Here is a 26,898-nt window from a genome sequence, read left to right on the forward strand (position 1 = left end):
TTTGGCAACAAAACATACATACAGTAAACCCTTGAAGATCCAGACCCGGTTAAATCCGGATTTTGGAAGATTCGGACAAAAATTTTGGGGGCTCTGGGCTAAGAAACCTCCTTTAGAAGCATTCCCAAAACAGGGTGACGTTAGTTTTAGGCTTAAAGTTTTTTATTTTATAAAATATCACAGACTAAACTTAGCAGAATATAGCTTACATTGTTGGAATCCTTGCAAGATAGCGAATAATTTGAGTGGTCCCTCGGTTAACGAATGCCTCGGTTAACGAAATTTTGGTTAACGAATTACCTTCCATAAGAATCTTCAACTCGGTTAACGAAAAAAAAATTCGGTTAAGGAAATCCTTACGAATTCTTCTCAACATGTTTTCGCCTGCTCACCAGCTGGAATATTAGTCCGCCAATACAGTAATCGGTTCTAGGGCTTAAATTCGTTCCCATTTGAGTAAATATCAAGAAGGTTGTACTATTCAATAATTTTACAAGTTTTATATTAAAATTTTAAGTCATTTTAACAATTATTTAACGTAATTGAAGTACAGGAAACTAGTCTTTAGCGTGCCAAACTGCCACTTGACTCGCCCAGCAGGCGTCAGTTTGTATCTCTGGTCAGTAGAGGTAACATCTTGCTTGAGACTCTCTTGAACATAAACTATTTTTACGTTTTTACAATACAATTATTGGTCATTCTGAAATTTATTTAACATATTGATAATATATAGCACAGTGCAGTGTTGATTTAAAGAAAATAATCTTTAATTACAGCTAGTGAACTTAAAATTTTAGTGGTGAAATTACTGTATTGAATCCAGCATGGCACCAAAGAAATCAAGAAAGGCGATTTCAATTCAAGTGAAACAGGAAATTATTAAGAAACATGAAGAAGGCATTAGAACAAATGTGCTTAGTAAGGAATATGGCATGTCGGCATCAACTGTGTCGACAATTCTTGCACAGAAAGACAAGTTCAAGGAAGTGAAAGTGAGACAAATCTACCAGACTGTTTAAAGGTAGATCATTGATAGCAGAAACAGAGAGGGCACTTCTCATTTGGATTAGGGGAAAACAAATGAAAGGTGATTCAGTTTCTACAGAATATATTTGTGAAAGAGCCAGGGAGATTTACGAACATTCAAAGGAAGATCAACCTTGTTTTTCTGGCACAGAGTTTGAAGATTTTCGGGCAAGCAAGGGCTGGTTTGAAAGATTTAAGAAAAGAAGTGACATTTTTAGTGGTGTTAGACATGGTGAAACTGCCAGTGCAGATAAGGAAGGAGCAGCAAATTTTGTAGTGGAGTTTAAGAAACTGGTGGATGAAGAAAATTATCTTCCACAGCAAGTGTTCAATGTGGACGAAACTGGGCTGTTCTGGAAGAAAATGCTCAAAAGGACATTCATCACCAGAGATGAAGCCTCTTTACCTGGGGATAAACCCATGAAAGACCGTCTCACTCTATTGCTTGGTGCCAATGCTTCAGGGGATTTCCGACTGAAGCCTATGCATGTCTACCACTCTGAGAACCCCAGGGTGTTCAAGCAACAGCAAGTGGTAAAAGGACAACTTGGAGTGTATTGGAAGTCCAACCGTAAGGCATGGGTGACAAGACAGCTCTTTAATGAATGGGCTGTTGAGGTGTTTTGCCCTTCTGTGAAGAGCTACCTAACCACCAATAAACTCCCTTTAAAGGCTCTTCTTATGGATAATGCCTCTGGTCATGACCCTCAACTTGCCAGCACCTTGGAGGCTCGATTTGACTTTGTCAAAGTGCTGTTTTTGCCTCCCAAAACTACATCAATTATACAGCCAATGGACCAGAATGTGATCAGCAACTTCAAGAAGCTGTACATGAAGAAAATGTTCAGGAGGTGTTATCAGTCAACTTCCACTGATCCTGAACTAACACTGGCACAGTTCTGGAAGACACAATTCAATATCCTGGAGGCTGTAAAATTGATTGTGTCTGCATGGCGAGAAGTCTCCATTAGATCTCTCAATTATGCATGGAAAGCACTGTGGCCATCAGCAGTCCATGATTTTGAGGGATTTGAGGAAGAAACGGAGTTGGACCAGGAGATTGTGTCTATTGGTCAGTCATTGGGCCTCGAAGTGGAGGAGGATGATGATGTGGTCGAGCTTGTGATATATCATGAGCAGGAACTTACGACTGAAGACTTGCAGCAACTGGATGAGATGTTAGAAGCTGACAGTGGTGAGGAGGAAAGGGGAAGTGATGACCATATGTCAGCTAAACAGTTGAAAGATGTGATTTACTACTGGGAGAAGTTCAGGGAACTGGCTTCAAAGCACCCAGAAGTGGAAACAACTGAACTAACTTTGTGTCATGTTGAGGACTCAGTGGTCTCCTTCTTTAAACATAAGTTAATGGTGAGGAGGACAGATGCCCCACAGACCACAATTGACACTTTCTTCAGTAAAGGGCAGAGGGAACAAGATGCTATACCTCAGCCTTCCACTTCAAGAAGGAGAGAGGATGTTCATGGTGGAGAATCTGTCAGTTCAGAGGTTCCTGACATTTTCACGGAAGATGACTCACCTTCCAAGAAGCAGTAAAATGCTTCTCCTCCACCTCCACTTCCTTCTCTTCTCCCTTCTCCTCCTCCACCTCCCACTTCAAATGCACATCATCATCATCATCCAGGAGCCTTCTACATACACACCTCAAAGTAAGTGAATTTTTCTTCCATTTTTGTTGAATTTAGGCAATTTTCGGTGAGCTGGAACCAATTACCCAAAAACCCATTGAAACAATGGTTTCGGTTAACGAGATTTTCGGTTAACGAGCAACCTGCTGGAACGGATTGTGCTCGTTAACCGAGGGACCACTGTATATATATTTAGTGGGTCTAAATGGTTGTAAAATGGGAAACTTGGGGTTGGGTGCCTGGAACCCCCATGAGAATAAATCCGATAGGTTTATGTAATTTCGGACAACGTCCATTTCAGTTAACATCACGTTTCCAAGAACGTATCTAGGACGTTAACCAGCGCATGACTGTATAAAGAAAACGCCATTGTGAGTTTCCTTTCTCACCTCCATCCTTAGTGCGAGATCTCCAACATCTACGTATGTATGTGAGCCTAACAAAGAGAAAATAGACAAACACGAAGAGAAATTACACTACTGGCCACATACACTATGCTATAATTGGTGACCCACGGAGTGACGCACTCACACAAGGATGGATGAGAAACGGATCTCTCTTCCAGTCTTCAACCACAACATCGAGGACTGGAAAATTCATGTGGAGGCAGCTCTCACCGGCTCAACAGCTAAGGACGAGCAAAATTACATCGCCTTGGTCTGTTCCCTGCCTACAGAAGTCGCCACACAAGTCTCAGAAGTCATCACCAACCCTCCAGTTGACAACAAATTTGCAGCTCTACGAGATGCTCTGAAGAGGCGATACCAGTGGCCTGGCGCCAGTCTCCTGCAAGACCTATTAAGTCTACCCCTCGGAAACTCAACGCCTGCACATCTCTGGGACGAGATGCGTAGACTAAACTCCCACCACACAGAAAGGCTTCCTGACACTGCCCTGCGCCAGCTTCACGCCCAGAAGCTCCCCGCAAAAGTTTGCCTCGCTCTGTCTGCAATGGACTACTCTACATCCCCGGCGACCTACGCAGCCACGGCAGACAGAGCATTCCAAGAATACACTGCTATGTACCATGCTGCCGCGGACAACTCAGCTGCCACACCGTCACCTACCTCCGATCTTGTCAACCGGATCAACGCTCTTCAGATGAGCAACACCTCACTAGACATGAGGGACCTGCTACAGTCTCTGCACCACAGGATGGACACCCTTGAGCAGCTCTGCTCCTGTTCCTGCCCGACGCACCGTGTTCTACCAACCCCGACGTCTTTGTCCTGCCTCGGACCCCGCCGCCAGCTCCCAGCACAGTGCACCTACCCTTTGCTGGTACCATCAACGCTTCGGTGCTAACGCTTGATGTTGTGACGCTACCTACAACTACTCAGGAAATGGCATCGACAGGGATTGGTAGACGCCACAACCTCCGTCACTTCAGGTGTCTCATTGCTGCATATCACTGGCAGCATCTCCGGCAGGAAATTCCTCTTTGACACAGGGGATTCGGTCAGCATCATCCCTCACCGCGAGACACATCGAAGCAACCCTCATAAGACCTGCTCACCGCCAATGGTACCCCCATTGCCTCCTACGGTGCACACATCCTTGCCTTAGATCTTGGTCTTCCCAAGACTCTGCGCTGGTCCTTCGTGGTGGTAGACGTCTCTCAACCCATCCTTGGCTTCGACTTCCTCACCTTCCTCAAGCTCAGCATCGACCCAAGCAACCTCTGCCTCATCCATGAGCCTACAGCACACATGATCCGGGGTACATGTGCCGCAGTCGCCGACACTATCACCTGCCTCTCACCGTCCAACGAGTTCTCCTCCCTGCTCAAGGAGTTCCCCAAACCTGAAACAGCGAAGAAGCTCTGAGAATTCCTGGGTTTAGTAAAATATTACCACCGCTTCATTGCCCAGTCTGCAAACTTCTTCGCTCCTCTCCACGATCTTCTCAAGGGACTCCCCAAGGCGTCTCACAAGCCTCTCATATGGACTCAAGAGACTTTTACAGCATTCACCACTATCAAGCAGCACACCACACACCTTAACCTGCTGGCTCACCCTGCCCTCAACAACCGGACCACTCTCACAACAGACGCTTCTTCTACTGCCGTGGGCGCCGTCTTACAACAGGAGATCAACGGAACTCTCATGCCCATTGCCTTCTTCTCACAGCGGCTTCAACCACCTCAACTCAAGTACAGCGCCTTCGATCGAGAGCTCCTGGCCATATATCTTGCTGTCAAGCATTTCCAGCACTTCCTCAAGGCCCGTCAGTTCACCATCTTCACTGATCACAAGCCACGCCTTCGCTTCAGCCTCCCAGACACATGCACTTCGTGTTCTTCGCCACTTTTGGCTTACATCTCGGAGTTCACCAGCGACATCAAACACATCAAGGGCAGCCACAACGAGATCGCCGACACCCTCTCTCGTTTTATATCTAGCATTCTTCCCTCATCTCCACCCATGGATTACAGACAGCTCACCGTAGCTCAAGAGAACGACGAAGACCTTGCAGCATACAAGACATCGCCCTCAGGTTTCGCCCTTCAAGAACTCCCCGTTCCCGGCACAAACATCAAGTTGTGGTGTGACATGTCTTGTGGGCAGCCTAGACCGTTCGTGCCTCACATCCACCACCGTGCCATCTTCGACCGCATCCATGGTCTCGGCCACCCAGGTGTATGGACCTCCCAGCACCTTCTCACGCAACGTGTCGTCTGACCAGGCATCAAGGCTGATACTCGGAAATGGGCTGCCCAGTGCCTGGCCTGCCAGTCCTCTAAGATACATCAACACACATGGGGTCCCTTAGAAACCTTTCCTGTACCCAAAGGACACTTCCAGGTAGTGCACCTCGACATCGTGGGACCTCTTCCAGTATCCTGCGGCAACACCGACATCTTCACCTGCATTGACCGTTTCACCAGGTGGACAGAAGCCATTCCCATGCCTAATGCTACAGCAGAGTCAGCCGTCCGCCCCTTCCTGGATGGTTGGGTCTCCCATTTCGGTCCTCCCACGACTGTCATCACTGATCAAGGAGCCCAGTTTGAGTCTTGCAAGGATTCCAGAAATGCAAATGATATTCTCCTAACTTTACTCTGTGATATTATATAAGATAAAAACTGTAAGCCTAAAACCCTGGCTGGGCAAATGGGGGAGAGGGAGGGAAGGGGAGGTGAGGTGATATGTTTGACAGTTGGCACCGAAGGTCTAATGTCTAATGCGTGTTTATTTATCAGTCCTTAAGAGTGACTAAGTTTTCTCTAATAAAATGCCACTGAAATGACCTGGGAGAATATAATTTACATTGCTGGGATTCTTGTAAGATAGTGATTAATTTGAATATAAACAAGCTATAATTTGCACGAAACAAAAATTTTAGTACCGTAATCATGTAGTACATGTACAGTACAGGTTTGCACTTAGGTCATTTATTTCTTTTACATTTCTTTTAGTATGGTGTGTGCATGTAATTGAATAAAAATAAATGAGGAAATTTATGTAAATCTACCCAAAAATGCAGTTGAAAAACTTGTACATTATTAAAATGTACTAAACTAATGTACTAAAATTTTTATCTCTTGAGCAAAGTATATGATGTCTAGATTCAAATTATTCACTGTCTTGCAAGGATTCCAGCAATGCAAATTATATTCTCCTAACTTTAGTCTGTGATATTACATAAGATCAAAGCTTTAAGCCTAAAACCACCAAACCCTGGCTGGGAAGATTGGGGGGAGGGGAGGTGACAGTGACATGTTTGACAGTTGGCCCCTAAGGTCTAGTGAAGTATTTATTTGTTTATTTATGTCCTTTAGATTGAGTTTTTGTTTTTGTTTATAAAATGTCACAGAAGTGACCGGGGAGAATATAATTTACATTGCTGGAATTCTTATAAGATATTGATTAGTTTGAATATAAACATGCTATAGTTTGCACTAGACAAAAATCTTAGTAATTATGTACATTATTTTGAGTATACAGTATGTACAGTACAGCTTTGCCCTTAGGACAGTGTGTGCATGTAAATGAGTAAAAATAAATGAATAAAGTTACATATATCGAGCCAAAAATATTACAGTAAAACCTCTATCAACCGACCCTTGATTAACCGACTTTCGGATTAACTGCCGATCCCGGACCCCTAAAATAAGTAAATAAATGGGCAAAATAAAAAATAAAAAATTGGAAAATCGATTGTATTTGATTTTTCCGTATCCCAATGCATATACTGTAGTGCTTAGATTAAAAAAATGTTTGTTTACTCAGTGCATATACAGGTTGACAATCCCTTATCCGAAATCCTTGGGGCCAGACACATTTCGGTTTTTGGAATTTTTCGGTTTTCGAATGGTTAGGTTGTTAGGTTAGGTTAGTTTCAGTTCAGTTAGGTTTGGCATAAATGAAATTGTGGGATAATTATAGTCCATATATACTCTAGTACAGTTTATTTGTAAGGAAAACATTCAGTAAAACTTCAAACAGATACAGTAAAGGTACATTACAGCTGGCTTGTTTATCATGAAGAGGACACATCAGTGTTGTCATAATCAAGTAGGAGTCAGACATCTGAAGATGGGCCAGGAACAGGGCTCTCAAGTGATGACTCAACACTAGGACAGATGGTCTTTTTAAAGGCTTCTTCCAGTGTCATCTGTCGCATTAACAGTGGTTTCTGTCTAAGCAGTCTCTCTTTAATTGAATAAACTGCCATAATCTCGTGCTCACTGATAAATGCATGTTGTTCAAGGGCAGTAATTAACTGATCACAGGTTTTCACCACATCGTCTATGGAGACTTTTTCACCTGTGTTCACAATTTCATCATCATCATCATCACTACTATCCTCATGCTTATCTTTATTTAGCACCATTTCAGCTATTTCCCCATCACTCAATGAATGCACAACAGGTGCATCATTGTCAATGTTCAGCACTTCTTCAATGTCGGCTTCCTCCAACTTATTTACACTTTTGGAAGATAAACCTTTGGCGTAAGTAAGGAGGTTTGATATCATCATCTTCTCTTTAGTGACACGAAATCCTTCAAAGTCTTTATCTGCATCTTCATTTCCTTCAAACATCGTTGTAGGCCAAAGTTTGCGCCAAGCATTTGTTAATGTTGGTTTATCAACAGCGTTCCAAGCATTAACAACTGAATAAATGGCATCCTTAACACTGAACTCTTTCGTGAAGCTTTGGATTCCTACGCCTCTGTTGACTGCATCAAGCATACAGTTCAAAAAATCATCTTTATATTTGCTCTTCATGGAGCATAAAATTCCTTGGTCACAAGGCTGTATTAAAGACGTCACATTGGGGGGGAAGTAAATGCCAAAAACATTACTTTTCACAAGAAGTTCAGCAGGGGGATGTGCAGAGCAGCTGTCAAGGAACAATAGAATTTTAGTTTGATTCCAGTCCAGCTTCCCTGCAATGAGCTCGTGCTGATGGTACAAAGTGGTTATTGAACCAGTCAGAAAATATTTCTCTGGTTACCCATGCTTTCTTGTTGGCATAATAATGCACAGGTAAATTATGTACACCTTTCAGACATCTTGGTCGTCGGCTTTTCCCAATCACTGTCAACTTTAACTTGTGTGTGCCTGCAGCATTGGCACACCCAAGAACAGTCAACCTGTCCTTAGCATCCTTAACACCTGTTGGTGCTCTCTCATCAACGGTTGTTAACGTTTTTCTAGGAACGTAGCGCCAGTACAGAGCTGTTTCATCAGCATTGTAAATTTGTTCACGACTAAGGTTTTCATCAGATATAATTTTGGCAAATTCGTCAATGTAATGTTCAGCTGCTTCATGATCAGCAAAGCTTTTTCACCACAGATTTTCAGATATTTTATACCATGACGCTTCTTAAATTTCTGCAGCCAACCTTCTGAATATTCACACTCACCATCAATGTTCAGTTCTTCGTGGTATATTTTAGCTTGTTTCATGACCATCAAACCAGTCAGTGGCATACGTTCAGTTCTTTGTTGTCGAATCCACTCAATCAGCACGCGGTCAAGATCTTCATTTTTTGCCCGATGCAATGTTTATCTGTTTTGCATTATTTTGGGGTCATCACTGTCAGTGTAAAACTTCTACAACTTGTCTTTCTGTTTCTTTAAATCATATACGGTGGTAGTTCCCACACCATATTCTTCAGTAAGATGCCGCACAGGTACACCACGATCAAGCTTCTGTAACAACTCCACTTTCTGTGCTATCGATAATGAGAGACGCTTCCTTTTCTTCTCGCTGTTACCCATAGGGGTATCTGAAGCTCTTTTTGGCATTTTCAGTGAAATTAAACAAAATTACATAAAAATATAAGAGCAGCAGATGCAAATGTATGACTACAGTAGTAGCAACACTGAGACACAAGTGACGCCTCACTCACACCCGCTGCCCGACGTTTGTCAAGCGCCCAAAAGCGTCAGGTCCAAGTCATGTTCGATTTCACAGGGTACTGTATGCATTACAGTACAGGTATTATTGTTACAGTTGTACCCCACTTAACGCGGTCAATTGAACCCAGAGGGTCCCGCGTTAAGTGAAAACCGCGTTAAGTGAATAACAGAACATATGGGATTAATTCCAATAGAACCCAACCTGACCCCCAAACTCCACATTTTGACGACAAATAACTATGTTGTAGTAAAAATTCTATCTTAACTTTATGGTGGCATGAAAAACAAGTAATATAGAAGAGGTTAGGTTAGGAAAGATAAAGGTTAACATAGGAAAAATAAAGAATAGGTTAAAAAACGAAAATTTTTGAGGAACACTCACGGTAGTAGAAGAGATGGGTCGGCATACGGGGATGGAGGCTGGATCCGAGGCAGAGGGCAGATTACTGCCCCTCAGGTGAATCACCATTACTAGGTGAATCACCATTACTAGGTGAATCAATATCACTGTCACTTACAGTTGTCATGGCTTCCCTGACAAATCCCTCAAAATCAACTTCACTATCACTATCACTGGCTTGGGCTGGCTGTGGTGGGTTGCGGGCGAAGAACTCGGTTATGCTTTGCTGTTGTCATGATACACCGTGATGTACGGCTCCATAGCCTGCACCAGTCGGGTATGGAAGACGTCATGGCGTTCATCGTCAGTGTCGCGGGAAACGATGGACTTAATTTTTTCTGTTAACTCTATGAGACACTTAATATCACTATGACTTAAACTAGGTTCTTCGGAGAATGACGCACCTTCTTCCTCCTCTTCACTGGCGGGTTCTTCTTCCAACATCTCGTCGGCAGTCACTTCAGGATCTCTGATCACCTCCATGATGTCTTCGTTGGTGGTCTCGGAGAAGCCTTCAGCTGTAATACTGAGCGCAGCTTCTCTGGCAAGGTCCACTGCTACTGCAACAGTCTGAACCTGACCAGTCACAGGTTCACTCCTCCTCTCACCTGGTATGCCATGCAACACATGTCTCCATGCGTGACGAATCGTAGCAATAGTCAGCAGATCCCATGCCTCCACCAAGAAGTCTACAGCTTGTTTGACGTTAAACTTCTTCCAAAATTGTTTGACGAGAAGTTCTTGAGTCGCCGCCTCTTGTTCCTTGTCCTCGTCGCTTTTACTCTCGCTGTCGGTGTCACCCAGCTTACGCAACTCATCCTTGGTGTTGGTAGAGTCGTTCAGGAGCTTGAATTTCTTTGCCGAGTATGCAGCTTTAACATTGCAGATTAACTCCTGGTCCATGGGCTGGATTAATGACGTAGTGTTGGGAGGAAGGAAGACCACTTTTACGTTGGGGTGACGATCCATAAGTAGGGGCGAGTGTCCAGGTGCGTTGTCAAGGAGCAACAAAATATTGAAAGGAACATTCTGTTGCTCGCAGAATTTCTGCACGTCAGGAACAAAACAGTTGTCAAACCAGAAGAGGGACAGAGAAGAGGACATCCACGCCTTACGTGCGGTTAGCCAGTGGACATTAAGCTTGTTCATGTCCATATTCTTGTAGGCGTGCGGCTTGCGGGCTTTGTGAATCACCGATAACTTTGGTTTACAGGTACCGGAGGCATTGGTGGTAAACAGGACGGTGATGCGTTCCTTCTGCATCTTCCGGCCCCTTACCTTGCTCGCAGACTGGACAACGAAGGTCTTGGAAGGTAACTTTTTCCAGAAAAGACCAGATTCGTCCATGTTAAACACCTGGTCGTCACTGTACTGTCCTTCCTCCATAATCTCACGTAAAAACGGAGGAAAATCTCTAGCCGCCGCACGGTCAGCACTCGCTTCCTCACCAACAATGCTGATGTTGGTGACCTTGTTCCTCCTCTTAAACCTATGCAGCCAACCATGGGAAGCATTGAAGGGTTTGGGCTCTGCAATTCCCAGTTTACGTGTCACTGCTGCGTATAGCTCACGTGCGTACTCCTGCACTGAGCGCGTGTCCACCGCCATGTTGCGTCGCGCCTGACGCACCAAATAACTCACCAGCAAAGTTTCCACTTTTGCCAGCACCCTGTTCTGGCAATACCTGATAGATGAAGCACCTGCAGACTTTGTGATCTTCATGTGCTCCTTTATCTTGGCTGCATCCTTCTTTATTGTACGAATCGTAGATTCGTTGACGCCATGCTGGCGCGCGAGATCAACTTGGCGTCTTCCTTTCTCCAAATCTTGAACAATTTGGTACTTCAGCTCGTAGCTTAATGAACGTCGTGTCTTCTTTGGTTTAGTGCCGCTGGGTCCAGGTAAGGAAAGGTTTCTCTCTGGGGGTGGTGGTCCGGCGGAAGCCATTTTACGGAACAATGGATGCGCGTTAACCCGGCGTGGCCTTGAGGGATGAAACTGCCGCGGCTAGGTCAAGCGTCGTCTCTCCTCCCTCCCTCCCTCCCCGGGGTAGTCACGTCATAATACTTTAAGCCAATTACAGCTAGCAGCAGAGGGGGGTAGGGCTGCATGGCCAATCACAGTCCGAGACGTCATATGACGTCAGTGATAACGCAACAAAGACACACACTGCGCAACCTTACCGCGCCGCTTACCCAAGCGGAGGGAGGAGGAGGGAGAGGCAGGCAGGCAGGCGGGCGGGTGGGTGGCGCGTGGCACGTGGGCAAAATCTAAAAATAGCATCCGAGCCGGACACTCACCGCGTATATGTGGAAAAAACCCGCGTTAAGTGAAAGTTCAGCTTTGGCAAGGCACCGCGTATATGCGAAAACGCATTAAGTGAAAGCGCATTAAGCGGGGTAAAACTGTATTATTATTATTATTAATTTTATTATTATATTTTATTATTACTATTATTATTATTGCTATCATTATTATTTTATTTTGTTATACAGTATTTTAATTAAAAATTTTATTTACTATGAATAATTATTATTATTATAATTATTATTACTATTACATTTTCGCCCACCAGGCCCCGATGTGAGTCAGTGATTTATGCCCGGGTGGGCTAATCCCTGATGCCCCACAAAAAACTTTCGGTTTTTAGAGCTTTTCGGTTTTCGGAATTTCAGATAATGGGTTGTCAACCTGTAGTGCTAAAGTGGTTAATGTTTTAAGGCAAATGCTATTGAAATATGAATGGCAAATGAACAAAAATGAATAGAGGGACTTAAATGAGGTAGGTTAGGGATAGGTACTTCAAAAAGGTACGTTTTATTTTTGTAGATTTTATTTACTATTAACCGACCTTTTGGATTATACGTTGGCCCCGTCCCCCCCATATGTGGGCGGTTAATTGAGGTTTTACTGTACAGGTAGTTCTGCTATAACGCGATAGTTGTGTTCTTGTAAAACATTGTGTTATAGAAATTCACGTAATAGAAATAACAGGGCTTATGGAGAAAATGGGGTTAGGTGCAGATTACTCCAAATCGAAAACAAAATCGTAGTTAGCCTAACACAAAGGACAGCACAGTCTAAATAAATGTTACATTCATATCTAATAATGAAATCATACAGCAAATGTTACACTTTACCTTGAAAAAATATGAATATAACTTGATGGGGGAGAAGATTGATGTTGAGGAGTCATGAAACATCAAGCTTTTCTTCAAGTGTTATAGCCTTTCTTTTACGATCAACACCGGAAATGCGATCACCAGAATGCTTCCCAGAGATATTCTTCTTTTCCATAGTCACAAAATTGGGGAAACAGTAATCAGAATTCACTGAGGATGCTTAAAAACTTCACACGTGTTTCAAACTCAATGTGTGGAGTAAACAGAGTGCGCGGGTCTAAAACGCTATGTATTTTGTTTTTCTCTCTTATTTAAAATTTTACAATTTACATATGTACAGGTATACTGTATACATAAATATTACATAAACTATTTCTGCAATTGTTCACAAACAAAACACATAAATCAATTGAACATGTGATGTCGAACGTGAACTGTAAACACTGCATAACCCCGCGCCAAGCCACAACACTATACAGTACACTTCAAACGCTACGTACTTAGTTTTCTCTTTTATTTAAATTTTTACAATTTACATACAGTATATATATATGTAAATTGTAATTTACATATTATTCATATTATGCTACAGCGCCCACAAAACATGAGAAACGTTTGAGTCCCCCAGTAGAGATGTCCGTTCTCTATCCACTTCAAGATGTCTTAGTCCTCCGTTTTATTTTTGTGTACTCGCTCAGGGACTCAAGTATTTTTGTATATAACACAGGATGATAAGGGAATTTGAAATTATGAGTGAATGAATTTATTATACAGTGATCAATTAACATAATTTAATGTGTTTAAGTAGTATTCAGGCGCCTTAAGCCTAGTGATGTTACGACATTCGTATCACTCACTGTAAACCACGAATTTCATCCACACACACACAGAGAGAGAGAGAGAGAGAGAGAGAGAGAGAGAGAGAGAGAGAGAGAGAGAGAGAGAGAGAGAGAGAGAGAGAGAGAGAGAGAGAGAGAGAGAGAGAGAGAGAGAGAGAGAGAGAGAGAGAGAGAGAGAGAGAGAGAGAGAGAGAGAGAGAGAGAGAGAGAGAGAGAGAGAGAGAGAGAGAGAGAGAGAGAGAGAGAGAGAGAGAGAGAGAGAGAGAGAGAGAGAGAGAGAGAGAGAGAGAGAGAGAGAGAGAGAGAGAGAGAGAGAGAGAGAGAGAGAGAGAGAGAGAGAGAGAGAGAGAGAGAGAGAGAGAGAGAGAGAGAGAGAGAGAGAGAGAGAGAGAGAGAGAGAGAGAGAGAGAGAGAGAGAGAGAGAGAGAGAGAGAGAGAGAGAGAGAGAGAGAGAGAGAGAGAGAGAGAGAGAGAGAGAGAGAGAGAGAGAGAGAGAGAGAGAGAGAGAGAGAGAGAGAGAGAGAGAGAGAGAGAGAGAGAGAGAGAGAGAGAGAGAGAGAGAGAGAGAGAGAGAGAGAGAGAGAGAGAGAGAGAGAGAGAGAGAGAGAGAGAGAGAGAGAGAGAGAGAGAGAGAGAGAGAGAGAGAGAGAGAGAGAGAGAGAGAGAGAGAGAGAGAGAGAGAGAGAGAGAGAGAGAGAGAGAGAGAGAGAGAGAGAGAGAGAGAGAGAGAGAGAGAGAGAGAGAGAGAGAGAGAGAGAGAGAGAGAGAGAGAGAGAGAGAGAGAGAGAGAGAGAGAGAGAGAGAGAGAGAGAGAGAGAGAGAGAGAGAGAGAGAGAGAGAGAGAGAGAGAGAGAGAGAGAGAGAGAGAGAGAGAGAGAGAGAGAGAGAGAGAGAGAGAGAGAGAGAGAGAGAGAGAGAGAGAGAGAGAGAGAGAGAGAGAGAGAGAGAGAGAGAGAGAGAGAGAGAGAGAGAGAGAGAGAGAGAGAGAGAGAGAGAGAGAGAGAGAGAGAGAGAGAGAGAGAGAGAGAGAGAGAGAGAGAGAGAGAGAGAGAGAGAGAGAGAGAGAGAGAGAGAGAGAGAGAGAGAGAGAGAGAGAGAGAGAGAGAGAGAGAGAGAGAGAGAGAGAGAGAGAGAGAGAGAGAGAGAGAGAGAGAGAGAGAGAGAGAGAGAGAGAGAGAGAGAGAGAGAGAGAGAGAGAGAGAGAGAGAGAGAGAGAGAGAGAGAGAGAGAGAGAGAGAGAGAGAGACTTGTTTACATCACACACACATATTACATACCAGATATCTCGGCCTATTTTATAATCGCAGTTATGTACTGAACATTCCATGTAAAAAATATAATTTAATGAATTATTTTGTGTGGTCGACTTTCACAAAAGACGGGCTATAAATAGCCTTTTATCTCTATCTCCATCTATTACCCTCTGTTCTCAGAGAGAAGGTTCGTAAATAACTTTTGTTTGTTTATTTTCATTGTTTGCCTAATTTATCATCAGGCCGGGCGCCACCACTAGGCTAATCCAGGCGATCGCCTAGGCGCCAACATCTGGGGGCGCCACAAATTCAGGCAAACTTGGATAAAATTAAAATGAAGGGAAACTGTGGACACTGTGGTGGAGCCGTGGAGGGTCAGAGCAGGATATTAGAAGGGGGGTCGGAGGGAGGCGAGGTTAGGTAGACGGTAGCCGACTGTGTTTCTTTTTAATATTATTCACCCTCTCGGAGGGACTAACCCGGTCCTTAACTTTGGCGGCCTGGAGAACTGTCGAGCAGTGACCTGAAGGCTGACATCTGAGGAACCTTCTCCAACCCCACCATCCCTCCCTCCCTTACTGCCAGGGGCTGAGCCGCCTTCCCTGCCTTTGTCAGGATGAGGCAAGGTTACCTGACCTCTGAAGTTTGACCCCATAACATAATCCCACTGAGACTGGCCAGCGCCAGAGCCGCCAGCCGCCAGGCAATAGTAACCTTGGAACAACTTGATTAGTTGGAGATCAAGATTCAGCCCAGACTACTCACAGACACCAGTGACCAGGCCACTTCAGTCGAGTCAGTCATCTCCAAAAGTGTGGTGCAGTGGCAACAACTTCAACAGCTGGCTATCCTGCTAAACAGTAAGTTGAAACTGTCTTATTATTTTTATAATGTATGTAGTTATTTGATTTCTCTTGTACTCTGTCTATAATGCTGTACACAGGATATACCTTAGCTAGTCTTTGTTTCAATCTTAGTGCTTCTCGTCATTTTGTCAAGTTTTATCATACGGTGTTACGATGTGTACTAGTGACGTGATGTACTGGCGTGAGTGTGTACTAGTGGACGTATGTACTGCGTGAGTGTGTACTAGTGATTGTATTTTTTTAAACAATAATTTGATATATGTTTTGTAGAATATATTTGGTTATGTATCCATTACAGTAAAAGCTAATCTCCAGTTTCACGATTGTCAACATTACAAATAATTGTCCACTAAATTTTTCTTACAATAAAAGACTAATTTATTTACATACTTATTTGCTTATCAAAACTTTCAAGGGGGGACATCTAAAGGCTTGCCTAGGGCGCCAAATCATCTTGCACCGGCCCTGTTTATCATGTTGTATCAAAGTAATATTACTAAAATTTGTGTATAGGTAGTAGGCAGCTACCAAACAGGGAGATACTACCGCCTGGGAAGATATTGGAAGAATAATGTACAGTATTGTCTAATGGTAGATCCTACTTCCATATGGCATCACGAAAATTGTGATCAAGTCTTAGGTTGCTGATCTATCTTTCTGCCTCATTTACACACAATTGCAGAGTTTCAATTGTTTCTCTTCCTTTGACAACACAACATACATACAATATAAATTTTCTCACCTTTGATCTTTTTTCCTTTTTGCATTTATTTATGGTTGGTTATTTAAAATAAGGCCAATTCACTTAAAGTATTGGCATCAAATTTTACCGGCTGGTGTACACTAGTGACTCACTTAAGCGTCAGTTATTTAACTGGAACTAATGTCGGTGTGAGTAAAATATTTCCATTTACTTGAAATAGATTTGCCGATTTATTTGTTTATTTATTTATTTATAATATACTGTAACATATTGAACACACTGCAAGTATTTTCTTTAATTTATATACTTGTTTCGCAAAAAAGGGAGGCTACTATTATACCTGGTAGGTGAAGTTGACCAGACATTTATGGTGATCATTAAGGACCAAACGCCGAATCCATGACGTGACTTCTGTTCATCATTCATATCCTAAATTTACCACTGTCGGTAGTTTCAAGAATTAACGCAGTCATTTACTGAATATTCTTTGTAAAAAAATAAATTTTAAATGAATTATTTATTGGAGATAAGTATTATCAACAGTAAATATACAGATATGCATTACTGACCACTTCCGAACACAAGGACGGCTAAAAATAGCCACAGGCGGTCACAGTCAAGGTCACTTTCCCTTTCTTGTCACTGGCAAATGGGGGGGGGGGTGATGATAGCAGCTGTGTTTATTACCGGGGTATATTGTTCTTTTATGGTATGTTAGACTGGTTTATAATACATTTTTATTATTTTAATATACCGGTAATCTTCATTTTAATCCAGCTTCCCAAACGTAAGTTTCAGTATAAAATAATTAGTGGTAGGACCTTGTGAGTGGTTTACCATGTTTCCATCACCACTCTTGACACGCTAAACCACAAAATTTAAGAGGTAAGAATTTTATATCTGGTGCCTAAGACGACCTCCTAACTTTGGGCTAATTTTTTTATGGTTCAAATTCCTTCTTATAGGCCAAGATATACGGTAAATTATTTCTGCAATTGTTCACAAGCAAAACACATAAATCAATTGAACATGTGATGTCGAACGTGAACTGTAAACACTGCATAACCCCGCACCAAGCCACAACAACCGTTCGAGTGGAATCGCTGGAATCGCGTTAGAGCAAACACGTTTTACAAATATTGTTCCTCTATTCATCAATCGCGTTAGAGCCAATTCGCGTTGTCAAAACACGCGTTATAACAGAAATCCCTGTAGTTGAAAAACTTTATGTAGACAGAGCTTGGATGGCTAAATTTTAGAATGACCAATAATATTAATATAAAAAATGCAAAAATATTAAGGAGCACAGTTTTCTTGATATTTACTCCACTGGAAACATATGTAAACATAGAACCGACACTGTATTGGCGGACTAGCCGATCAGCTGATTCACACAGCAAAGCCGCTTTCGCTTAAGGCTTTCAAGAAGTTTTGTTCGTTAATGGAACTGAAAATCCATATGGGAGCTAATTGCTAACCGAAAATTCGTTAATTGAGAATGTTACGTGTCACTCACCTAAATCACCTCTTCCACCGATTTCTTCCCGACTAACCCTCGCACGCTTTCTGCCTGGTACATTGGTTACATGATTGGTGTCAGAACTAGGAGTATTTTCATCAGATGTGTCTGCAATGTGTAATCAATGTAATGAAATTACATTCCGTGGATTGATATATTTCATAACCTGTGCGGTAAACTTTTTTGACAAATAATGCAGAAACTAATTTTGTAATTGTCATAAAAAATTTTGATATGCAGTCCTGCTTACCATTATCATCCAGTTCTACAGATTCATCAGAATCACAGAGCGAAGTACATTGTCGCCAAAGAGTACATCAGCATCATCATCACAACGTCTGTGACACCCCTCCTGCAAACATCGTAGCGACTCCCGGCAGCGTCTAAAGTTCCAGATACTGCCAGAGACGGTAGTTATCGTACCAAGATACCTACTGTGTTTTTTTTCATGAATAACAAACTTTTCAAATCTAGTAACAAAGGCTCATCCTTGATAAACTATGAGAATTATATCAAAGAATATAATTACTATCCTCATGGGACTTGGGTAACAAAACCAGTACCGACAAAGAAAAAAAATTTCTGTGGCACATACAGGGTGACACAACCACTTCACTCATGAGTGACTGTTGGCACAGACTCTGTGCCGATAACCTCTGAAAGTGCTAAAGGGATCTTGGGGGAGGGAACCCCCCCCCCCCTTGCCCCAGATTACAATAAATCTCCCACCCACACTATACCCCTAAAATATTTCTTTAACCGGCTTTTTTTATTGTTGATGTAATAGTGATTTAAAAACTTGTCATGCACTTAGAGACCTTAGTTGCTGAAGCTGCTGTAATAAAATTATAAAAACAACTGATTTTCTTTAAAGTTCAGATAAGCAGTGTCATCTCCACCCCTTCCACCCATAGATTCGCTTATATACTTTCAAATTTTTCAGACTGGGGTTTGCCCCCATTAGTCCGATTTATCGAGGTTCTACTGTACTCCATGACCGACATGGTGAGGACGTCTGTAATGAATGTATGTGGTATTGGCGGCTATATAGCAACATAAACACCTATCTCAAAGCTTGCAAAATGTTTTTATTTTTAAAACATCTTCATTATAACATGATGGTGTACAGCCACATTTAATTAACGTAGGAAAAAACATGGCTGAAAAAAAAATTAAGGCTGTAGACTTCAGCTGAACATAAGTGCGGATCTGCATTATTTTGAACACCCAAACAGTAGTCCAAGAAGCAGTTACTCAAACTCAAGGGGAGTTGTAATTTGTTAAAAAGTGTTTTGAAATAGTGGAATTAGTGTGGAAGTGAGAAAAAGTGGTGGCCTAGGAAATTTTTGGGTGTATGTTTTGGGGCTGCAATTCATTACCCCTACTTTTCCATTGAAATACATTGACCAATTTTAACCTTCAGGCCCCGGGTGACGTTTCAGAACGTCCGCTATTTTCCCGCCATTTTTTCTATTTTTATTTTTATTTTTATTTTATTTATTTATTTATTTATTTATTTTTGGGAAAGTTTATTTTTTTCTTGGTTTATCCCAGCTGGAGGGGGGTGTTACTGTCAGCAGCACCCTAACCCAGGACTTAAGGCTTAATACAGGTACATTTCAATTTTTCATAATAATTCTTGGTTTCATTCTTGTGTTAAATTGGGGGAGTTGGGGTCTATTGTAACATGGTTTGAGAAAAAAGGGTGGTTTGTCTTTGATTACCACTTAACTTGCTATTCAGGGCTTACAATGATAAAACTTACCCATTCTAATGTTTGAAACAGCAAAGTGGCAGAGGTAGAATGGTATGACCAAGATCAGCATGATGAGCATTGAGTACAGCACCACTTGCCAGTAGAGGTAGCGAGACCTAGAAAAAAATGACACAGTAATGTGTGCGAGATTCATTTTAACATTTACATTATTTAGGTTCAGATATTAAATACTTGTTGTGCTCTATGTATGTACTGTACAATATTAGCAGTTGATGAAAGTCAAATATTGCTCACCCTGATTCCAGCACAGCAGCTATCTCAAAGATAATAAGCTCAAACATTGCACAAGAGAGCATGAAGATCATTGGGAAGAACAGCTGAACAAGGGTGTTGTGGACCTCATAATCACGGAAGATCTTTTTAACAAACCATACCCAGCCTCCTATGAAGAATATTAACTGAAAAGGAGATAATTTTGATAGATCAGTAAGGCAGATACCAGAGGGATATTTGTAACTAAACTTCATTTACAATTCAAGATACAGTACAGTATACAGAAACTTTAGACCAGTGAATGTTCTATCCACAGTGTACAATGTACTGTAGTGTACACTGCACACTACAGTACAGAAGTATTATAAAACTATACAATACATGAAGCTGTTATGTGATTTTATGTTTACTGATTGATCAATTTATCAATGAATTTAAAGTTGGTGCCTTAATCTAGATATTATATAAATGTATTATTTTTATTTCATTTATTTTTGCAAATCCTTCCCCGCTTTGGTGCACAGTGGCCAAATCTCATGAGCAACACAGACATTTCACTTATTTGCCCACATTAAATCTCTGCAATTACTTTACCAGACAGATAACATGGTTTACCCATCAATAAACTTTCCACCCCCCCAAAAAGTATATGCTCTCTCTCTCTCTCTCTCTCTCTCTCTCTCTCGCCTACTACAGGTTGTACCTCTTTAGTCCGCATTCTGTGGTCCGAAACTCCCGGGTTCGAATGCTTTTAGTTTGTCCAATAGGTAGATAGGCAGCTTTTTTTTTTTTTTTTTTTACTTATCTGCATTATTATTATTATTTTATTATTATTATTCAGGAGTATTAAATTTTTGCCCTCATGCCCTAATGTGGGTCAGTGACCTATGCCTGGGTGGGTTAATCCCCATAAAAAACAAAAACAAAGCCGCTGAAATTAAGGTTTGTTTACATCCGCAGGTCGGCTGCTCTCTCCCTCTATCTGCTTGTCTACAGAGTACAACATTTAACCCTTCAATATATATGAGCAGTAAATAAGTGTTGCTTTCATATTCTTATGTAGAGTAATGACGATATTTTCACATGCATACTTGCATATTACGCCAGAGTCTCACTTTTTTCTTACCATTAATGGTTAGCTACTTATAGTGTTCCATTTATTACATAACATTACAGGTACTTCAAACAACCATATTAATTTTTTATCATTAATTTTACTACAGCTACAATCAGGTCTTATTTCTTTCAGTTTTATATGTAGAACCAATTGGTTTTGTAAGCATTAACGAAAACAATGCCAGCAGCCGCCTCGCCTCGCTGTTAATATTCCACGATATTATTAATGAATTGTATTGTCAATTTGCACACACAAACATTAGTTCAATGAAAAATCAGAAACATTAATCAAAATATATATGAACGTAAATTAGTGTTGCTTTCATATTCTTGTATAGAGCAATATGATAGATGTTAACATTCATGCACTTACATACGATCTCTTTTTTTTCTTTACCAGTATCGTTAGCTACTTTATTGTTCCATTTATTAACATTAAATAACATTACTTAAAACAACCATATTAATTTTACTACAGCTACAACCAGGTCTTATTTTCTTCAGTTTTATATGTAGAACCAGTCAGTCACTGGTTTTGTAATCAACTAAAACAATACTGTCTCAATTCCTCCGGTGTTTTAATATTCTACGTATTATTAATGAATTGTATTGCTCATTTTGCACACATAAACATTAATTCAATCATAAAGACATTCAGTAATAAACAATAATGAATCTTTGTACATAAGAGAAATGACGCTGTTTACATGATTGTGTCCGGCCGCCTGAACGTTGTGGGCCGCTCAAAACACAAAATTCGAGTTTCCACCGTAAAATTTTAAATTGTTTTGTTTTTGGTGTGTTCAAATAAAAAACTTAGAATTAAAACTCGCGAAATTTGAGAAGCACTGATACGACATTTAACCCTTCAATATGTCTTCAAAGAGACCATGAAGCAGAGAAAGTGGTGCTAGTGCTCCCAAGCATAAGCACAAGTCACTATCTATCCAGGAAAAGGTGATTTCCATGGTCCGGCACCGGTCAGGTCCCGAGGTTGCCGGACTAGAAAGGTGCAACCTGTACTGTCATAAACAGACGTGGTTCTTGGCTCTCCTACGGAGTGGCCTAATGGGTCAACATTTGACACCCATTCCCCTTCTCCAGCCTTTCCTCCCCACTAAATACCCAGGGCAAGGATTGTTGATCAAAACTGTCATCCCAAAAACAATAGAAAAAATGGTAGCTAGACACTCAGGTGGACAGTGGCAACCTTGGCTGTTATCAAGTCAATGTTTATGACACTACAGACCAAACGGGAGATAGCAACCATACCTAACATGAGAACCAACCAGTGAGGCAGATTACAACCATGTGTTCTTCCTACAACACCAGCAAGGAGACACCCTACAACCATGTGTTCCTACCCCAACACCAGTGGGGAGGCAACCTACAACCATGTGTTCTTCCTACAAAAACCAGCAAAGAGGCAGCCTACAACCATGTGTTCCTCCCACAACACCAGTGGGGAGACAGCCTACAACCATGTGTTCCTCCCACAACACCAGTGGGGAGACAGCCTACAACCATGTGTTCCTCCCACAACACCAGTGGGGAGGCAACCTACAACCATGTGTTCTTCCTACAAAACCAGCAAGAGGCAGCCTACAACCACGGTTCTTCCAACAACACGAACGGGAGACAGCCACAACCATGTGTTCCTCCCACAACACCAGTGGGAGACAGCCTACAACCATGTGTTCCTCCCACAGCACCAGTGGGAGGCAACCTACAACCATGTGTTCTTCCAACAACAAGAACGGGAGACAGCCTACAACCCGGTTCTTCCAACAACACGAACAGAGACAGCCTACAACCATGTGTTCCTCCCACAACACCAGGGGAGGCACCAAACCAGTGTCTCCCCACCAAGGCACCTAACCATTGTTCCTCACCAAGACAGCCTACAACCATGTGTTCCTCCACAACACCAGCAGGAGCGGCCTACAACCATGTGTCCTCCTACAACACCAGGGGAGACAGCCTACAACCATGTGTTCCTCCCACCACCAGGGGAGACAGCCTACAACCATGTGTTCCTCCCACAACACCAGTGGGAGACAGCCTACAACCATGTGTTCTCCCACAACACCAGTGGGAGGCACCTACAACCATGTGTTCTTCCTACAAAACCAGCAAGAGGCAGCTTACAACCACGTGTTCTTCCAACAACACCAGCGGGAGACAGCCTACAACCATGTGTTCCTCCCACAACACCAGTGGGGAGACAGCCCACAACCATGTGTTCCTCCCACAGCACCAGTGGGGAGGCAACCTACAACCATGTTTTTCCACAACACAACGGGAGACAGCTACAACTACGGTTCTTCCAACAACATAACGGGAGACAGCCTACAACCATGTGTTCCTCCCACAACACCAGTGGGGAGACAGCCTACAACCATGTGTTCCTCCCACAGCACCAGTGGGAGGAACCCACAACCATGTGTTCTTCCAACAACACGACGGGGAGACAGCCTACAACAATGTTCTTCCAACAACACCAACGGGAGACAGCCACAACCATGTGTTCTCCCACAACACCAGCGCAAGACAGCCTACAACCATGTGTTCCTCCTACAACACCAGCAGGAGACGGCCTACAACCATGTGTTCCTCCTACAACACCAGTGGGGAGACAGCCACAACCATGTGTTCCTCCCACAACACCAGCAGGAAATGGCCGACAACCACGTGTTCCTCCTACAACACCAGCAGGAGACGGCCTACAACCATGTGTTCTCCTACAACACCAGCAGGAGATGGCCTACAACCATGTGTTCCTCCTACAACACCAGTGGGGAGACAGCCTACAACCATGTGTTCCTCCCACAACACCAGTGGGGAGACAGCCTACAACCATGTGTTCCTCCCACAGCACCATGGGGAGGCAGCCTACAACCATGTTTTCCAACAACACGAACGGGAGAGCCTACAACCACGGTTCTTCCAACAACACGAAGGGAGACAGCCACAACCATGTTTCCTCCCACACACCAGTGGGAGACAGCCCACAACCATGTTCCTCCCACAGCACCAGTGGGAGGCAACCTACAACCATGTGTTCTCCAACAACACGAACGGGAGACAGCCTACAACCACGGTTCTCCAACAACACCAACGGGAGACAGCCTACAACCATGTGTTCCTCCCACAACACCAGCGCAAGACAGCCTACAACCATGTGTTCCTCCTACAACACCAGCAGGGAGACGCCTACAACCATGTGTTCCTCCCACAACACCAGTGAGGAGACAGCCTACAACCATGTGTTCCTCCCACACACCAGCAGGAAATGGCCGACAACCACGTGTTCCTCCTACAACACCAGCAGAGGGAGACAGCCTACAACCATGTGTTCCTCCTACAACACCAAGCAGGGAGAGCCCACAACCACGTTCCTCCCACAACACCAGTGGCGAGACAGCCTACAACCATGTGTTCCTCCCACAGCAACAGTGGGAGACAGCCTACAACCATGTGTCTCCTGCCCCAACACCAGTGAGGAGACAGCCTACAACCATGTGTTCCTCCTACAACACCAGCAGGGAGACAGCCTACAACCATGTATTCCTCCTACAACACCAACCAGAGGGAGACCTACAACCATGTGTTCCCTACAACACCAGCGGTAGACAGCATACAACCATGTGTTCCCCAACACCAGAGGGGAGACAGCCTACAACCATGTGTTCTCCCACAACACCAACGGGAGACAGCTTACAACCATGTGTTCCTCCTACAACCCAACACCAGCGGGGAGACCGGTACAACCATGTGTTCCCCTACAACACCAGAGGTAGACAGCCTACAACCATGTGTTCCCCACAACACCAGAGGGGAGACAGCCTACAACCAGTGTTCCTCCCACAACACCAACGGGGAGACAGGCTACAACCATGTGTTCCTCCTACAACGCCAACACCAGCGGGAGACAGCATACAACCATGTGTTCCTCCCACAACACCAGAGACAGCCTACAACCATGTGTTCCTCCCACAACACCAGTGAGACAGCATACAATCACGTGTTCCTCAACACCAGAGGGAGACAGCTCCACAACCATGTGTTCTCCCACAACACAAGCGGGAGACAGCTACAACCATGTGTTCCTCCTACAACGCCAACACCAGGGAGACCGCATACAACCATGTGTTCCTACAACACCAGAGGCGACAGCCTACAACCATGTATTCCTCCCACAACACCAACGGGGAGACAGCTTACAACCATGTGTTCCTCCTACAATACCAGCGGGTAGACGGCCTACAATCATGTGTTCATCCCACAACACCTGTGGGGAGGCAGCCTACAACCATGTGTTCCTCCCACAACACCAGTGGCGAGACAGCCTACAACCATGTGTTCCCCTACAACACCAGAGGGAGACAGCCTACAACCATGTGTTCTCCTCACCAACACCAGCGGGAGACAGCATACAACCATGTGTTCCTCCCACAACACCAACACCAGCGGGAGACAGCATACAACCATGTGTTACCCTACAACACCAGAGGGGAGACAGCATACAACCATGTGTTCCTCCCACAACACCAGAGGGAGACAGCCTACAACCATGTGTTCCTCCCACAACACCACAGAGGGAGGCAGCCTACAACCATGTGTTCCTGCCACAACACCAGCGGAGGCAGCCTACAACCATGTGTTCCTCCCACAACACCAGTGGGGAGACAGCATACAACCACGTGTTCCCTACAACACCAGAGGGAGACAGCCCACAACCATGTCTTCCTCCCACAACACCAGGGGAGACAGCCTACAACCATGTGTTCCTCCCAACAACACCAGCGGGAGACCGTACAACCATGTGTTCCCCTACAACACCAGAGGAGACAGCCTACAACCATGTCTTCCTCCTACAACACCAGCAGGAGACGGCCTACAACCATGTGTTCCTCCTACAACACCAGTGGGGAGACAGCCTACAACCATGTGTTCCTCCCACAACACCAGCAGGAAAGGCCGACAACCACGTGTTCCTCCTACAACACCAGCAGGAGACGGCCTACAACCATGTGTTCCTCCTACAACACCAGCAGGAGATGGCCCACAACCATGTGTTCCTCCTACAACACCAGGGGGAGACAGCTTACAACCATGTGTACCTCCCACAACACCATTGGGAGACAGCCTACAACCATGTGTTCCTCCCACAGCACCATTGGGGGAGACAGCCTACAACCATGTGTTCCTCCCACAACACCAGTGGGAGACAGCCTACAACCATGTGTTCCCTCCCACAGCACCATTGGGGAGACAGCCTACAACCATGTGTTCCTCCCACAACACCAGTGGGGGAGACAGCCTACAACCATGTGTTCCTCCCACAACACCAGTGGGGAGACAGCCTACAACCATGTGTTCCTACCACAACACCGCAGGGAGACAGCCCACAACCATGTCTTCCTCCCACACCAGTGGGGAGACAGCCTACAACCATGTGTTCCTACCCACAACAACAGAAGGGAGACAGCCCACAACCATGTGTTCCTCCCACAACACCAGAGGGGAGACAGCATACAACCATGTGTTTCTCCTACACACCAGCGGGGAGGCAGCCTACAACCATGTTCCTCCTCCCACAACACCATAGGGGAGACAGCCTACAACCATGTTCCTCCTATAACACAGCGGGAGGCAGTCTACAACCATGTGTTCCTCCCACAACACCAGTGGCGACAGCCTACAACCACGTGTTCCTCCTACAACACCAGCGAGACAGCCTACAACCATGTGTTCCTCCTACAATACCAGCGGGAGACAGCCCACAACCATGTGTTCCCTCCCACAACACCAGTGGGGAGGCAGCCTACAATCATGTGTTCGACAACACCAGTGGGGAGGCAGCCTACAACCATGTATTCCTCCCACAACACCAGTGGGGAGACAGCCTACAACCATGTGATCCCCTACAACACCAGAGGGAGACAGCATACAACCATGTGTTCCCTACAACACCAGAGGGGAGACAGCCTACAACCATATGTTCCCCTACAACACCAGAGGGGAGACAGCCTACAACCAT

The 26,898-nt window shown here is 43.9% G+C and overlaps 1 protein-coding gene across 1 annotated transcript in view; it reads right to left on the bottom strand.

Moving 5' to 3' along the window:
* The window catches only part of LOC121870524 (Golgi pH regulator-like), a 42,781-nt gene extending 22,773 nt beyond the window's left edge, over nucleotides 1-20,008 (bottom strand). Inside the window, exons 1-2 of the mRNA XM_042372359.1 lie at nucleotides 19,761-20,008; nucleotides 19,515-19,621 (exon numbers count right to left, since the gene is read on the bottom strand). Of these exons, the coding sequence (XP_042228293.1) occupies nucleotides 19,515-19,621; nucleotides 19,761-19,993 (340 nt within the window). The 5' untranslated portion in view covers nucleotides 19,994-20,008. The remainder of the gene's footprint in view (nucleotides 1-19,514; nucleotides 19,622-19,760) is intronic.
* Between the last annotated feature and the right edge of the window lie 6,890 nt (nucleotides 20,009-26,898).

This window comes from Homarus americanus, unplaced genomic scaffold (assembly GCF_018991925.1).
Source record: "Homarus americanus isolate GMGI-L3 unplaced genomic scaffold, GMGI_Hamer_2.0 scaffold20775, whole genome shotgun sequence".
NCBI classification, from domain to species: domain Eukaryota; kingdom Metazoa; phylum Arthropoda; class Malacostraca; order Decapoda; family Nephropidae; genus Homarus; species Homarus americanus.